This window comes from Olea europaea, chromosome 6, assembly GCF_002742605.1.
Source record: "Olea europaea var. sylvestris chromosome 6, O_europaea_v1, whole genome shotgun sequence".
In the NCBI taxonomy this organism is placed as follows: Eukaryota; Viridiplantae; Streptophyta; class Magnoliopsida; order Lamiales; family Oleaceae; genus Olea; species Olea europaea.
The window spans coordinates 23,800,837-23,816,799 of NC_036242.1; the positions used below are offsets into that span (position 1 = coordinate 23,800,837).

At 38.7% G+C, this 15,963-nt stretch overlaps 2 protein-coding genes across 2 annotated transcripts; both read right to left on the reverse strand.

Annotated features, from left to right (window-relative positions):
• Positions 1–893: 893 nt before the first annotated feature.
• Positions 894–1,491, reverse strand: LOC111395290. Its single transcript, XM_023021272.1, has 2 exons — positions 1,431–1,491; positions 894–1,339 (listed from the first exon to the last, which is right to left on the reverse strand). Exons 1-2 carry the CDS (start codon positions 1,489–1,491, stop codon positions 894–896), a joined length of 507 nt encoding a protein of 168 aa, XP_022877040.1.
• A 2,374-nt stretch (positions 1,492–3,865) lies between these two features.
• On the reverse strand, positions 3,866–4,760 carry LOC111395291. The gene is made up of 2 exons (XM_023021273.1): positions 4,646–4,760; positions 3,866–4,440 (listed from the first exon to the last, which is right to left on the reverse strand). The coding sequence occupies exons 1-2, from the start codon at positions 4,758–4,760 to the stop codon at positions 3,866–3,868; spliced, it is 690 nt and encodes a 229-aa protein (XP_022877041.1).
• Positions 4,761–15,963: the final 11,203 nt, after the last annotated feature.

The window sequence follows — 15,963 nt, forward strand, 5'->3', positions numbered from 1 at the left end:
ACAAAGATTGATGAGATTTTAGCTCAAAGTGACTTCTATTCAATGAGACATTGGTCGGCTTGAAAGGCTTAAACTACATCCTAAATTGACCTTCATCATTTCCTGAGTATAATCAAACCAACATACCACAAACCGTGTAATGGCATTCCCATTAGTCAACCAAATTTGGGGAATAATGAGATCATGTAACGAGACAATGCTGAAGGTAATATTAAGAATATGATAACATCTCTCAAAAAAATGAGAATGGCCCAATTGCTCACAAGTGTAAAAGGTTGCAACTTTAATTTGAGTGTTCTCTAATTGTATGAGTTTCACATCCATCAAACCACATGAGCTTAGTTTACGTGTATGAAAAGAAAAAATTTCTGAGGTGTTTCAATATCTTACTCAGATAGCACTATTGACTCAAGAAAAAATACATTGTAATCAAGCCAAAATACCAAAGCTAAATTCATGTAAATTGAAATACATTCATGATACCAAATCTAAATGCATGCAAACAGGAATGCATATATTCATGCTGAGCACCCCCCCTCCCAACTAAAACCTAACATTGTCCTCAATGTGGAAGAAAGAAAGGGAAAAAATGATAAGAAGAAACTTCCCTGTTCATTGGTAGAGAAGGATCAAGCTTCATCTCTCTTGGCATCCATATCAATACATTCAAGTACTGGACAAAGAAGGTGGAGAACTGCGTCACTGCCACACCCAAAATAAATAAATAAATTGAAATCAGAAAACACACAAAGTAATTAACAAAAAGAAGAATATAGAAAACTAAATGAATTGTAAGGAAATAAAAAAAAAAAAGCAAAACAGAGGTTTGAATGCTTAGGTTGCCTCCCAATAAGCGCTTAGTTATAGTCAATAGCTTGACTGTTGCTCTTCTTCTAGGCCGGATTAAGAAGAATGGTGGTCTTCTTGTTGTCAAATTCTCCACTTAAATAAGGTTTCAACCGTTGTCCATTCACTTTAAATGTCCCCTTCTCATCATGAGTGATTTTCGCTGCTCCATGGGGAAAAACTTTAACAACTGTGAATGGGCCTGACCATCGAGATTTGAGCTTTCCTGGAAAAAGATGAAGCCTTGAATTGTAAAGTAAAACTTGTTGCCCAGGTAGAAACTCTTTCTTTAAGATGTGCTTATCATGCCAAGCCTTGGTCCGTTCCTCATAAATCTTTGCATTCTCATAAGCTTCATTACGAAACTCGTCCATCTCATTAATTTGCAAACAACGCTTTTCACCAGCTCTTTGATGATCCATGTTTAGTTGCTTCATAGCCCAATAAGCTTTATGCTTGAGCTCTAGAGGAAGATAGCGTGCTTTTCCATAGACTAATCAATAAGGAGACATTCCTTAAGGTGTTTTGAATGATGTCCGATAAGGAGACATTCCCAAAGGTGGCATGCTTTCCCATAGACTAACCGATAAGGAGACATTCCCAAAGGAGTTTTGTATGCTGTCCAATAAGCCCACAGCGTATCATCTAGCTTTTTAGCCCAGTCTTTTCGAGAATTGTTAACTGTTAGTAGGAGTTGCGATTGCCTCTACCCACTTAGATACATAATCCACTGCTAGAAGAATGTATTTGTTGTTGTAGAATGAAGGAAAGGGTCCCATGAAGTCAATACCCCAAACATCAAACAACTCCACCTCTAGAATATTCTGCAAAGGCATTTCATTTCTTTTAGATATGTTCCCGGAGCGTTAGCATCTATCACAAGAGGCAATAAAAGTATGAGAATCCTTAAACAATGTTGGCCAATAAAATTCAGATTGGAGAACTTTAGCTGCTGTTCGATGAGGTCCGAAATGTCCTCCACATTCTAGTGTATGGCAATGCATCAAAATATCTGTCATCTCCTCTTCCGGAACACATCGCCTGATTATTTGGTCCACATAATGCCTGTAGAGTATTGGTTCTTCCCAATAGTAATGCTTTACTTCCGACAGAAATTTCTTCTTTTGTAGATAAGAAAAGTCAGAGAGAATGATTTTTCCTGCAAGAAAATTGACATAATCTGCATACCATGGTAAAGGATTGTTAGAAGATAAAAGTTTCTCATCCGAGAATTTATCCTCTATGGGCAATTGTTGGACTCAAGTTGCTCTTGTGACTCTAGCCGTGAGAGATGATCTACCACCATATTTTCAGTTCCCTTCTTGTCTTTAATCTCAATATGAAATTTTTGTAGCAAGAGAACACAACGGATGAGTCTTGGCTTGGCTTCCTTCTTTATGATAAGGTATTTAATTGCGGAATGATCAGTGTAGACTATCACCTTATTCCCAATGAGATATGGTCGAAACTTGTCAAAAGCGAAGACTATAGCAAGAAGTTCCTTCTCAGTTGTGGCATAGTTGAGTTGGGCATCATTAAGGGTTCTACTAGCATAATAAATGGTATGAAACCGTTTGTTCCTTCGCTGCCCCAATACCGCACCAACCGCATAGTCACTTGCATTGTACATCAATTCAAACGATAGATCCCAATCCGGAGCTATAACAATCGGAGCCGACACAAGCTTCTCTTTTAGCAGTAAGAACGCCTTTTCACATTCTTCATCAAACACAAAAGGTGTTTCTTTCACAAGCAAGCTACAAAGGGGATTGGAGATCTTGGAAAAGTCTTTAATAAATCTTCTATAAAATCCGACATGTCCAAGAAAGCTCCGTACTCCTTTTATTCTTGTTGGTGGTGGAAGCTTCTCGATTGTCTCAGTTTTTGTTCTATCCACTTCAATCCCCTTTGAAGAGATTCGATGACCCAAGACAATTCCCTCTTTTACCATGAAGTGACACTTTTCCCAATTAAGTACAAGGTTAGTTTCTTCACATCTCTTCAAAAATAACGCCAAATTCCCAAGACAATCATCAAAAGACGATCCTAATACAGAAAGTTCATCCATGAAAATTTCAATAATCCGCTCTACCATATCTGAAAAGATTGACATCATACACCTTTGGAAGGTGGCTGGCACATTGCAAAGTCCAAATGGCATTCGACGGAAGGCGAAGGTGCTGTAAGGGCATGTGAAGGTGGTCTTTTATTGGTCATCCGGTGATATGGTTATTTGATTATACCTTGAATAGCCATCTAGGAAGCAATAGTACTCATGCTCGGCTAGCCTGTCTAACATTTGATCAATGAATGGCAAGGGGAAGTGGTCCTTCCAAGTGGCTTTGTTCAATTTTCGATAATCCATGCAAATTCTCCACCCATTAACTATTCTTGTAGGGATCAACTCATTGTTAGCATTCTTCACCACTGTCATTCCTCAATTTTTTGGTACTACTTGCACAAGACTGGTCTATGAGCTATCAAAAATTGGGTAAGTCACTCCGACATTTAACTATTTTAAGACCTATTTACGCACCACTTCCTTCATTGTCGAATTGAGTCTTCTTTGATGCTCCACCGTTGGCTTGCAATCTTCCTCCACCAAAATTCGATGCATACAAATAGAAGGGCTAATTCTCTTGATATCTGCAAGTGTCCATCCAATAGCTGCCTTATGTTCTCTAAGCACTCTTAACAACTTTTCCTCTTCTTCAATCGAAAGCTTGGATGAAATAATTATCAAAAAAGTAGATGATTCACCAAGATACGCATATTGAAGATGTTCAGGTAAGGGCTTAAGCTCCAATGCAGGTGGTTTCTCAATAGATGGAAGGGGCCCTGATGTTCCATGTCCGAAATCTTCAAAGTATTTTCTGCAGTTAAGACTAAAAAAATCCATCCACAAAGCATATTCTAACACTTCCGGATCCTCCACCATAGTTGGATTGGGATTAACCAAACAAACTTCCAACGACTCCTTTTGTTGGTTAAATACTTCAGTGACCAAGGAGTCGATTTCTCAGATGCTGAAACAACTCTCACTTGTATCCGGATACTTGATGGCATCAAAAACATTAAAGGTTACCTCTTCCTCTTGTACTCTCAACCGCAATTCTCCCCTTTCGACATCAATTAGAGCTCGGCCAGTAGCTAAGAATGGTCTGCCAAGAATAATAGGAATTTCTCTATCCTCCTCCATGTCTAGAATGAGGAAGTCGGCTGGAAGAATAAACTTGTCCACCTTAACAAGCACATCCTCAATAATTTCCCTTGGATGTTTTATTGAGCGATCCGCTAATTGCAATGATATTGCAGTAGGTCTCGCCTCACCTAGTCCAAGTTTCCTAAAAACAGACAAAGGCATAAGATTAATACTTGCACCTAAGTCACATAAAACTCTTTCAAACATAGAATTTCCAATTGAACAAGGGATAGTAAAACTCCCTGGATCCTTGAGCTTTGGAGGCAATTTCTTTTGTAGAATTGCACTGCACTCTTCAGTAAGGGCTACTGTCTCATATTCTTCCAATCTCTTCTTATTTGAGAAGATGTCCTTCATCAATTTCACATAGCTTGGCATTTGTTCGAGAGCTTCTGTAAAAGGAATGTTAATATGCAATTTTTTAAACACATCTAAAAATTTAGAAAATTGCTTATCAAGCTTATTCTTTTCGAGTCGTTGAGGGAATGGAACTTTTGGTGCTAGATCCGTGGTGGAATTGGTTGATTGTCAGAAATCTCCTCGCTAAGCGTTGGTGAGTGGAGTTGCATCTCTTGATCTTTTTTCCAAACTTTTCACCAGTAATTGGAGCTTCTAACTCTTTTCCATTTCTCAAAGTGATCGCCTTGCACTGTTCCTTTGGATTCACTTCAGTCGTGCTAGGCAAGTTTCCTTGTTGTCTCCCAGTTAGCATATTAGCCAATTGGCCGACCTGGACTTCTAAATTCCGTATCAAAGCCGCTTGATTCTAAAAATTGGTCTTAGTCTCTGTTGGTGTTAGTTACTAATTGTGCCATTGCTTCTTCAAGTGCTGACTTCTCTTTCGGTGGATCACTAGATGACGGACCAGGTAGAGGTTTCAATGCATTCTGATTATTCCATGAAAAATTAGGGTGATTTTTTGATCCAGGGTTGTATGTTGCACTAGATGGATTGTTTTGCCGATTGTAATTTGCAACAAAGTGTGCTTGCTCCACTTGGGATTGAAAGAAGGGATTTCCCAATTGACATTCTTCACTAAATCACAAGCTGGTGGTGTCAAGTGAATGGCATTTGCTGTCAGTTGGTTGGCCTCCAATTGTTGAGTAAGATTATGGACTTGAGCTGTCAAGGTAGTGATGGCTTCAACCTCATGCACTCCTACCGCTTTCTTTGGTAAAATTCTCTCATTTGGCCATTGATAGTTGTTCATCACCATCTCCTCCAACAGATCATATGCATCGTCTAGGGATTTGCCCATAAACGCTCCTCCTGAAGCGGCATCTATTAGAGTTCTTGTAGAGGCAGCAAGTCCATTATAGAAGTTCTGAACTTGCATCCACTTCGACAATCCATGTTGAGGGCATCACCTAAGTAGGTCTTTATATCGTTCCCAAGCCTCGTAAAGTGTTTCACCCTCGAATTGAGAAAATTTTGAAATTTCATTGCGCATCTTTGCTGTCTTGGCTGGTGGAAAAAATTTAGCGAGAAACTTCTTAGCTAAATCTTCCCAACTAGTGATTGAATCTGAGGTAATGAATTTAGCCAACTTTTTGCTCTATCTCGAAGAGAGAAAGGAAATAGCCTGAGGCAAATGGCATCATCAGTAACACCATTTTGCTTGAAGGTGTCACAAACTTCCAGAAAACTTGCTATATGGGTATTGGGATCATCACTCAGAAATCCATGGAATTGAATTGATGTTTGGATCATTTGTAGGATAGCTGGCTTAATCTAAAAGTTGTTGGCTGCGATACTAGGTTTCCTAATGACTAAATTGATTCCTGTGACCTGTGGTAGAGCAAAATCCCTTAGAGCTCGTGTGTCACATCTTGGATTCTCGTTGTCTGCCATAGTGTTTGAATTTTTTCGAGCTTCTCGCTTCTTTTTCCTCGGTCTTTTGGCTATTTTTTCAATTTCTGGATCATAAGGCAATAGTTCCAAGCTCTTTTTGCTTCTCATGCACTAAGCAAAACCTGGAAATAAAAAATAAAAATAAAATCAAATTAGATCAAATTTAACTAGTATTGATATTATCAATAATTTTATCTAAATTCCCGGCAACGGCACCAAAAACTTGTTGGTTGAAATCGCAAGTGCACGAATCGTTGCTCGTTAACCTTGAAGTTCCCCTTTTCTTCATGATGAAGTTCGACCATCCCATGTGGAATGATTTTAAGGACGGTGAAAGGACCCAACCATCTTGAGCGGAGCTTTCCGGGGAACAATTGGAGTCGAGAATTATGGAGAAGAACTTGTCGCCCAATGAATAACTCATAGTTTACAATATGTTTGTCATGCCATTTCTTTGTCTTTTCTTTGTAATTCGAGCATTATCATAAGAATCAAGGCGGAGTTCATCAATTTCATTCAATTGAAGTATTTTTTTCACTGGGAAATTTGACATCAAAGTTCAAAACTTTTATTGCCCAATAAGCTCGATGCTCAAGTTCTATCGGAGGTGGCAAGCTTTCCCGAACAAGAGGTGATGGGGAGAGATACCAATGGGTTGTTTGAAAGCGGTGCGGTAAGCCTATAATGCATCATCCAATTTCTAGGACTAATCTTTTCTAGAGGCACTCCCCGTTAATTCAAGAATCCTCTTCAACTCCTTATTTGAAGTCTCAACTTGGCCACTAGTTTGAGAATGATACAGAATGGAAGAGCCGATTGCAAAAATGTTTACCTCCATCACTAATGATAGCTCAGGGTTGCCATAGCAAGAGAAAATATTTTTCTTTAAAAAATTTACTACCACTTGAGCATCATTAATGGGCAAAGCCACCGCGTCTACACACTTTAACACATAATCAACCACCACCAATATGTATTGATTTGTGAATGAAGAAGGGAAAGGTTCCATAAAATCAATGCCCCACACATAAAAAATCTCCACCTTCAATATAGAATTCAAAGACATGTCATTTCAATTGGAGCTATTACCATTATGTTGGCATCTATCACACTTGGAGACAAGAGTACGAGAATCTTTGAATAATGAGGGCCAATAGAAATCGGATTGAAGTACCTTTGATGCAATTTTACAACACCAAAATGACTGCCATAGGAAGATAAATGACATTGCTCAAGGATGTGCTCCATTTCATCTTCGGGCACAAATCTCAAAATAATTTGATCCTGGCCCATTTGGATAACAAGGGATCATCCCAAAGATAATGCTTGATATCAGCCAAGAGCCTCTTCTTTCGTTGGTAAGAAATATTCGGGGGAGTGTTGTCACTAGCAAGAAAATTCACATGGTCCTCATACCATGTGCATGAGTGGCCTGTAAAAGACGAATGATTTGCAATAGTTGTTCATCTGAGAATACCTCATTTATCTCCCCCATTATCTACCACTTCCTTAGCTTGCTCAAGCCTAGACAGATGATCGACAACAACATTTTCAATCATCTTTTTATCATGGATTTCCAAGTTAAACTCTTGTAGAAGAATAACCCATCTAATCAACCGAGGCTTTGCATCTTTCTTTTCTAGAAAATACTTGAGGGCTGAGTGGTTTGTGTAAACAATCACCTTTGACCCAATGAGGTTAGATCGAAATTTATCAATTGCAAATACCACCGTGAGCATTTTTTTCAGTAATAGCATAGTTCAACTGAGCATCGATCAAAGTCCAGCTGGCATAGTAGATAACACGCAAGATTTTATCTCTCTTTTATCCCAAAACCCGTCCAACAGCATAATCACTTGCATCACACATAAGCTCAAATGGAATATTCCAATCTAGAGCTACAATGATAGGAACCGTGATGATTTTCTCTTTAAGAGTGTTGAAAGCACGGAAACACTCTTAGGAGAAATCAAAAGTAACATTATTCTCAAGTAAAGAGCAAGCAGCCTTGTCATCTTTAAGAGATCCTTGATAAATCTCCTGTAGAATCCGACATGTCTCAAAAAAACTCATTTTTCCCTTTATTGAGGTTGGTGGAGGTAATTTCTCAACGATTTAGATTTTTGCCTTGTCAACCTTGATCCCTTTACGTGAAATTCGATGGCTGAAAACTATGCCTTCCTAGACCATGAAGTGGCATTTTTTTCAATTAAGTACTAGGTTGGTCTCCCCATATCTTTTAACGCCATCTCCAAATTTCTCAAGCATCCATCAAATGAAGCCCCAAATATCAAGAAATCATCCATAATGATCTCAATACATTTCTCTACCATGTCGAAGAAGATAAATATTATGCACATTTCTAAAGTGCGGGTGTGTTGCAAAGACCAAAGGCATCCTTCTATATGCAGATGTACCATATGGGCAGTGAAGGTAGTATTTTATTGATCCTTTGGGGCTATAGGAATTTGATTATAGCCCAAATACCCATCCAAAAAGCAATAATGAGAATACACCGCCAACTGCTCAAGTATTTGATCAATGAAGGAAAGAAGATAGTGACCTTTCTATTAGCCTTATTAAGCTTGCAGTAATAAATTCATGCTCTCCAACCGGTCACAAATCTAGTAGTATAAGTTCATTATCCTTATTCTCCACAACCATGACACCTCCTTTTTATGGCATCACTTGTATGGGGTCATCCATGCAATATCTGAAATCATATAAATAATACACACATCAAGCCACTTTACCACATCAGCTCCAACCATCTTTGATGCTCCACTGATGGTTTAAAATCATCCTCTATAAAACATTTTTTGCATACATAGTAAATGGCTAACCTCCCGAATATATACAATAGTTAAACCAATAGCCTCACTGTGTTCTCTCAACACCTGAAGTAACTTCTCTTCCTCCCATTTACTTAAATAAGTAGCAATGATAACCAAAAGTGTAGATAAATCTCCCAAATAGGCATAGCTCAAGTGAGATGAAGAGGCTTTACTTGAAGTATAGGTGATTGTTGAAGAGATGGTAGTGGTGATGAAGAGTTCTTTTTCAAGTCTTCAAGCCTTCTTGTAAGAACAAGAAGGTATAACCTCCAAATAATGTATCATTGCTCAATTTCATAGTCCCCATCCTTGATATTTGAAGAACGTATACTGCATGTTTTAAGAGGATGCTTAGAAAGCCTGTAAAGAGAATTGGCAGCCACATGATCAACAATATTCACTCGAAGACATAAATTGGAGTTTGATGGGTATTTGATGGCCTTCAAAATATTGAATATAACTTATTCATCTTGGATTCTTAAAATAAGTTGCCCTTCTTGCACATCAATTAGAGCTCCATGTCAAGAATTATATAATCGGCCGGAAAGATAAATTTGTCCACTCTAACCAACACATCCTCAATGACACCCTAGGATATTTAATTGATCGATTAGCCAATTTTAATGATATGGTGGTGGCATTGGCTTCTCTCAATCCCAACTTCCTGAAAATAGACAAGGACATCAAATTAATGTTAGCTCCAAAATCATACAAAGCTTTACTAAAATATAATCACCAATAGTGTATGGAATAGCAAAACTCCTCAGATCCTTGATTTTTGGTGGTAGCTTTTTTTTTTTAAGAATGGCACTACACTCCTTCGTTAGGATCACTGCCTCATGTTCTCGAGTTTTCTTTTGTTTGAATGGATGTACTTCATAAATTTGGCATAACTCGACATTTGAGCTAACGTATCGGCAAATGGAATGTTTATATGTAGCTTCTTGAACACCTCCAAAAATTTTCCTAATTGAGAATCCAATTTATGCATTTGGAACCTTTGTGGGAAGGAAATAAGAGCCACATAGGCCTTGACCAGTGTTGGAGCCTTGATGTTGACGACTTTCGTTCATCTTTCTTGGTTGCTTCATCCTTCGCATTCGGATTTTGCACAGCCCCATCTTTTTCAATGGGTGCCTTATTGGTTTGAGCCTTTGGGTGTACCACTGTGATTTTGGGCAATTGCACCCCGCTTTTAGTAGTAATAGCTTGCACATTGTCTCTTGGATTTGTCTCAATATTGCTAGGCAATGCTCCTTGTTGCCTTTTGGAAAAAAGATTGGCAATTTGACCCACTTGACGTTCCAAATTTTTCGAAGAGTCCTCGTTGCGTTCTTGGTATTGCAATTGATGGTTTGACAACTTAGCAATGGCCACTTCCCAACCTTCTTTTGTCTCTTGTGGCTTCCAGTTGAACACATTTTGATTGTTCCCATAAAAGAAGTTCGGATGATTTCACTAATCGGGGTTATAAGTTTGAGAGTAAGGATTGTAACCTTGAAGTTGGAAATTTTGTGCATATGCCACTTGTTCAGTAGACATCAAACCACTTCCTATCAATGGGCAACTCAGACTTGGGTAATTTGTCCCACAAATATCACAAATAGGTGGAGATTACCATATGGGCAAAATGAGAGCCAGAGGTAGATGTAGAAAGTCCTTCTATCTTCCTCGATAGTGAGTAAATCTTTGCTAGAACCATTGAAAAGTCTTCACCATCTCGAACTCCACCAACTCCTCTTTGTGCACCCCTATCCGGCCACATAGCACTTTGCTTACTCATAGCCTCAAATAGATCATATGCTTCTCGAATACTCTTCTTCTTCGTTGAACCATTAGAGGATGAATCCATATATGAAAGACAAGGAGTCAACCTGACATAAAAATATTTCACTTGTTGTCCCATTGTGATTCCATGATTTGGACATTTTCGAAGCATATATTTGAAGCTCTCCCAAGCTTCATGAAAGCTCTCTAATTCATATTGTTGGAAGGTGGTTATGTCATGCTTGAGTTTGGCAACTCACGCGGGCGGAAAGAATTTTTTTTTAAAATTTTGAACAAACCCTACCCAACCATTTATGCTTCTGAGCGGCAAAATTTCAAGCTATTTCATTGCTTTATCCTTCAAAGTATAAACATATAACCTCTTCCAAATCGCTTCCACACTCATGCCTTCATATTTAAAATTTCCAACATTCTCCAAGTTTGGTGAGACACATGAGTGAGGTCAATTCTCCCATAGAATAGAATGGTATTGGATAACAAACTGATGACATCCGGCCGAAGCTAAAAGTTTAGATGTCCTTAAGAAGGATAGACAATACTAGACTCATTCTCTACCATGGGCGGGTTCACAAAGTCTCCAAATAACATGTCTTCCTCATTCACAACAAGCCCTTGAGCCCTACCCACTTGGTTAACAAAACCTGGTGGAAGATATAAAAACTATACAAAAGAACAAAATTTAAATTGTAAAAATTAGAATCAACAAAAGATTGTATTGAATTTAAACACTCCCCGGCAATGGTGGGAAAAACTTGTTCTCTAAAAATGCAAACCGCAAGTGCACAGGTCACGTACAAGTAATAAAATGGAGTTTTTGAGTCCGAGTCAATCCCTCAATGAGTGTTTCTTCTAATTATACGAGAGTTGATTCAAATTAATGATAAAAACACACACAATTAAATTCTTTGAATTAGAAATTAAAAAATACTTATAGGCTTAAATTAAATTAACAGTTATGAAAGTGTAAAGGTTCTAGATTTTAGATGGGTTGGGATTTACGATTTCACTTGACCGTCGTTTCATTAATATCTCAATAAATCAAAAATGTAAATTACCAAATTACAATGTTAGACCCGATTTTCCAAACAAATGATGAAAATGTAAACATAATAAAAAAAAATGTACAAGAACAATGGCACCTTAGTATTAAATGGTAAATACATTGATAATAATGAAACTTAAGTCAAGCTACATCATAAATCCCAACTATAAAGTCTTAGCCCATTATCAAGTAAGGATAGGGTATGGAAAATGTGATGAAATCCATTACAAAATGAAGGAGCTAATGAGAAGATACAAAATAATAGAAGAAAACCTTCCCTTAAATGTATTCTTGAAGAAAAGTAGGATTAAAATCTTGAATCTTCCTTTGAACTCCAAAATCTTGCTTTAAATCTTTTCCTTTTTCTTCTTTCTTCTTTTTCTCCTCAAGGCTAGGGGTTTTCCAAGATAAAGAATGCTGGAAAAAAGGTTAAATTTTGCCTTTAAAAAGGGCCAAAAATCGTGTTGTTTAATTGCACAAATGGTCCCCTACTTAAAAACACGGTCAAATGGGACCTTGTGCAATAGTCGCGATGTCGGTAAGTGGCGTTGCAACGCCACGGCTCTATAGTTGAGCCTTCACCATCACGTCGTGGGGCCGCTGTAGCTCCACTTGCCATTTTCTCTTTTTGCAACTCCAGTCCTCCGAATAATTGAGAATCCAATCCTTTAACTCTCATCTTGTGCATTTTAGTCCAGGAATTTTGGCTTTCCTTTCAATCACGCCCTCTAACTAAACTTTCGGCACTTGTACACTTTGGTCCTCAAAGTCATGTTTTTGTGCATTTTTTGTCCTCTTTTCCTTCCTTTAGCTCTTTTCTCTTCCAAATGGGAATTGTGGCCTACAAACACCATAAATACACAATTATGAATAGGAATTCGCTCAATTTCATCAATAATTAGCTCATTAAAGTACTTAATAAATGTGTAAAAACACATTTATCAATAGGTAAGTCACAAATCTAAATCACAATTGGTTCGAAAATAGCAAAAACACTTAAAAAAAACTAAAGGGTAGGATGGTCTTTTGGAGCAGGGACATAGTCCTCAAGATCTTTATTAGCAGGGGAGATATGAACTCCTGTCGCCTCTGAAAGCCGTAGCACTTTTTTATGTTCCTCCAAAAACTCCATTAGGAAAGCGGTATCAAAATCTAGGCTCTCCCTGTCGATATGCTTTACTAGTTTTTCCATTGCTACAACTAAGCATCCTATACCTGAGCAACAAACTCAAGGGAGGCCCTCCTAAAGGTCTACAACTTTGATCACTTTTGCCTCAGCCTCTTCTGCCCTCTTCTCAGACTAGTCAGCACGAGCCCACTCCTCATTAACTCGGGCTCATTCATCTTCATTGATAGGCTTTCTCCCCCATAGTTCCAATGCCTTATTATCGTCCATTAAACTCAGCTCTGAGGCTGACTTCGACTCCGACTCAATGCCTATTTTATTATGCCGATATTCATACTCCCCTCCTTCTCTGCAAACTTGGCCCTCTCAGCATCCATGCTCTCATAAAGGCTCAAGGTTTAGTTCCCAACCTCAAGCATCTTATCCAGCTTGGCCTTTGCCTAGGACAACACAAATAAAACCTGAAGTTATGCACTGAAAAAAGCTCAAAATATTATCAAGCATGCAAGTTTGAGAAAAGTTACCTTATCTGCCACAGACGACTATATAAGATTGATCTATGGCTATGAAGCTAAGCTGAGATGATGGCCTCAACAACTGGCATCTCAGCCAAGAAGTGTTGCTCCCTATCATTCCAACTCCTAAAGATGAAATGCGCGGAGTCACGAAGTGGAGGAGACAATTCAGCGATGGTATCCCATGAAGGGGATGGTACCCGAAGATGTAAAGACAGGAACCCACCAAGGCATTTGCACTGGGTCGCAAATCAAGGCATCGCTTTTACAACCTCAAAGAGCTAGTCACACTAGCAGTAGGGAAGGAAAATGATGGAGGTGCCAACCTCTGCTTGGGCACCACTAGGGATGAACTCTCCGAAGATAAGACTACAGTAGGAGTCTTGGCAAGAGGAACCTTAAGACAACTTCGCTTTAGTGGGGTGACCTCTTGATTGACCTCAAACTTAGTAGGCCGACTCGTGATCTCAACTAGAGCAGCCCTCTTTTTTCCTTTGTTGGCAGTCGTTGCCTTAGCTGCCTTATAGCTCAGCATGTCTGAATCACAATCTACACGATAAGTAGAAAAATATTTTCAGCATCTAAATAGCAAGTAAAGAGTTCTCAAGAGGGATCAATCTTTACTGGAAGTAGTTGGGAGAGAAGAAGATGCTTCGAGTGTCGAGGAGGTCGGAAGGACCGACTAGAATAACCCCGCCTGAAATAAGTTGGAGTAAAAAATGACGAACTTGTAGGATCTCTGCCTCTTAGGGAAAGTCCTAATTGCCTCAGCCCATCTTTGAGTTGCAAGGGTCAAGGTCGCCTTATTATAAACTACAAAAACAAAAGTGAAAGGGTTAAAGGAATGTTACGTGCCAGTTAAAAAAAGGACCTCCACTTACACAATGTATGATAAAGGTAAGGACTATGTCATCCCTATTCACCCCAGCAAGATGAAACTACCAGTCTCTCAACACATAGAAAAATTTCTCTTTCCATGTTTTGATTGAAGGAGTGTCGACCACTAAGGAACCTCCAATCCTAGGTCTAACGCTAGCATACCATTAGCCCAAGTTCCACCCATCCTCATTAAATGTGAACATGGAGTTAAACAGTTCTATGGTAAACTTAAGGTTTCCTAGTTTATGACATAAAATAAGAGTGGCAACTAACGTCCACTATCTATTGGAGCATAATTAAGTAGGAGCTGTTTTCCAGAAAGATAAGAACTTAAAAATAACCCTAGGGAAGGAGAGCCTAAGGTTGGAATTTAAAATGGTCGAATCTAAAGCCACACATCCTACTGGGGATGCACTAGCTCGGTCTATAGGGTCAAGTACTACCATCTCCACCGAAATGGGAATACTATACTTAGCCCTCCAGCTAGCTAGCATATCTTCCGTCATGATTGACCTATATGAGTCTGTTCCCCATTCACCCAGCTATTTCCCTCACTGCTAACTCGGGATCCATTTCTTCGTCCTCATTATCTCTCGAGCTTGGGTCCGTATTCCTCAAATGACCTAAATCCCTTGGGTTAACTACAGAAATTGGCACCAGGGTCAGAATTCCTTGACAATGTAAACTCGAAGAATAGGTGGGGATAAAAGGTACTAACTCTTCATGCTGGTTACCCCAGGAATGAACTCTAGACTCATTTGAACTCATGTAATTAGTGAGAAAAAGGAAGGCCTTTTTTTGTAAAGAGAGCACCTGGGAAGTGACGACCTCACTCAAGACAAAAGAGAAGAATGAGAGAGGAAGGAAAATCTTTGCTTTGCTTGAAAAAGGAGAGAGTGCAGAAGTAAAATGGTAAAATGGCAACAGAAAAGGAATTAAAATTAAAGGAAAAGTCATGGGACTCAACCTAAATCGTTGAATAGAGAAATAGAGGAAAAATGAAGGGCCCGAATTTATCAAATCAAAACTATGTAGTTTTGACACCAAAAACTTCCAAAGGAATCAATTGAAATTGTAGGACAGCTCACTAAATGAAAACACGACACTTGGCATACCCTTCAGTCATAATAGTAATGAATCATGAGGAGATGAGCCAATCAAGTTCATAGGTCAGTCCATCCCTTGGAAAGCACAATTACGGGGTATCTGTTGACCACCGATCTCCAAACTGATTTACGAAACATGTTGTCAGTACCTATCTTGTATACATGTTAGGGTGGGTTTATACATTTAGCTCGGTATTGTGATCGTCTAATGACGAGAGACATAATAATTGCAAATTCCTTACAACTTGTGAAATCACCCAATCAGTCAGACACACTTGAAAGAAGTGATGTCAACACCGTCCATACCCACCAATCAGTTGCCACAACTACTTATCCCAGAGCAGGTCATGATTTATTGATAAAAGAGAGTGTTATTATTATGATTTGATGGGAACCGACCTCGTTAGCCAATCAAGAAATAAATCGGCGGCACACAAATCAAGCTCGGCACTATGTTTGATCTAATTGACAAGACATGATTCCAAGAAAATTAGACCTAATCTCCCCCTCCCCCCAACAAATAGAAATAACGGTCCCCTCCAAGGGGGAAAAATAAAAGAAAGAAAAAAAAAACAATTTATTTTCTTAAAATAGGTGCTCGTAACCCTCATTATCAATTAAAATAAAAAATAAATAAATAAATAAAGTGCCCTTTTTCTTAACATTGTCCCAAAATCGTACTTAGCAATTTTTTACGTCAGCATAATCAATTAAGTATCCCATAATTTTGGGATTTCTTCACCAAGAATTCGATTATTGGGATTGTGACCTTTG

What these genes read in the sequence shown, in the direction of transcription:
- LOC111395290 (XM_023021272.1), bottom strand. Translation starts at nt 1,491, where the DNA reads ATGATACGCTGTGGGCTTATTGGACAGCATACAAAACTCCTTTGGGAA. An exon ending in TTGGGAATGTCTCCTTATCG is followed by an intron (nt 1,340 to 1,430) that starts GTTAGTCTATGG and finishes CTTATTGATTAG; the next exon opens with TCTATGGAAAAGCACGCTAT.
- LOC111395291 (XM_023021273.1), bottom strand. Translation starts at nt 4,760, where the DNA reads ATGCTAACTGGGAGACAACAAGGAAACTTGCCTAGCACGACTGAAGTG. An exon ending in GTTAGAAGCTCCAATTACTG is followed by an intron (nt 4,441 to 4,645) that starts GTGAAAAGTTTG and finishes TTCCTTTTACAG; the next exon opens with AAGCTCTCGAACAAATGCCA.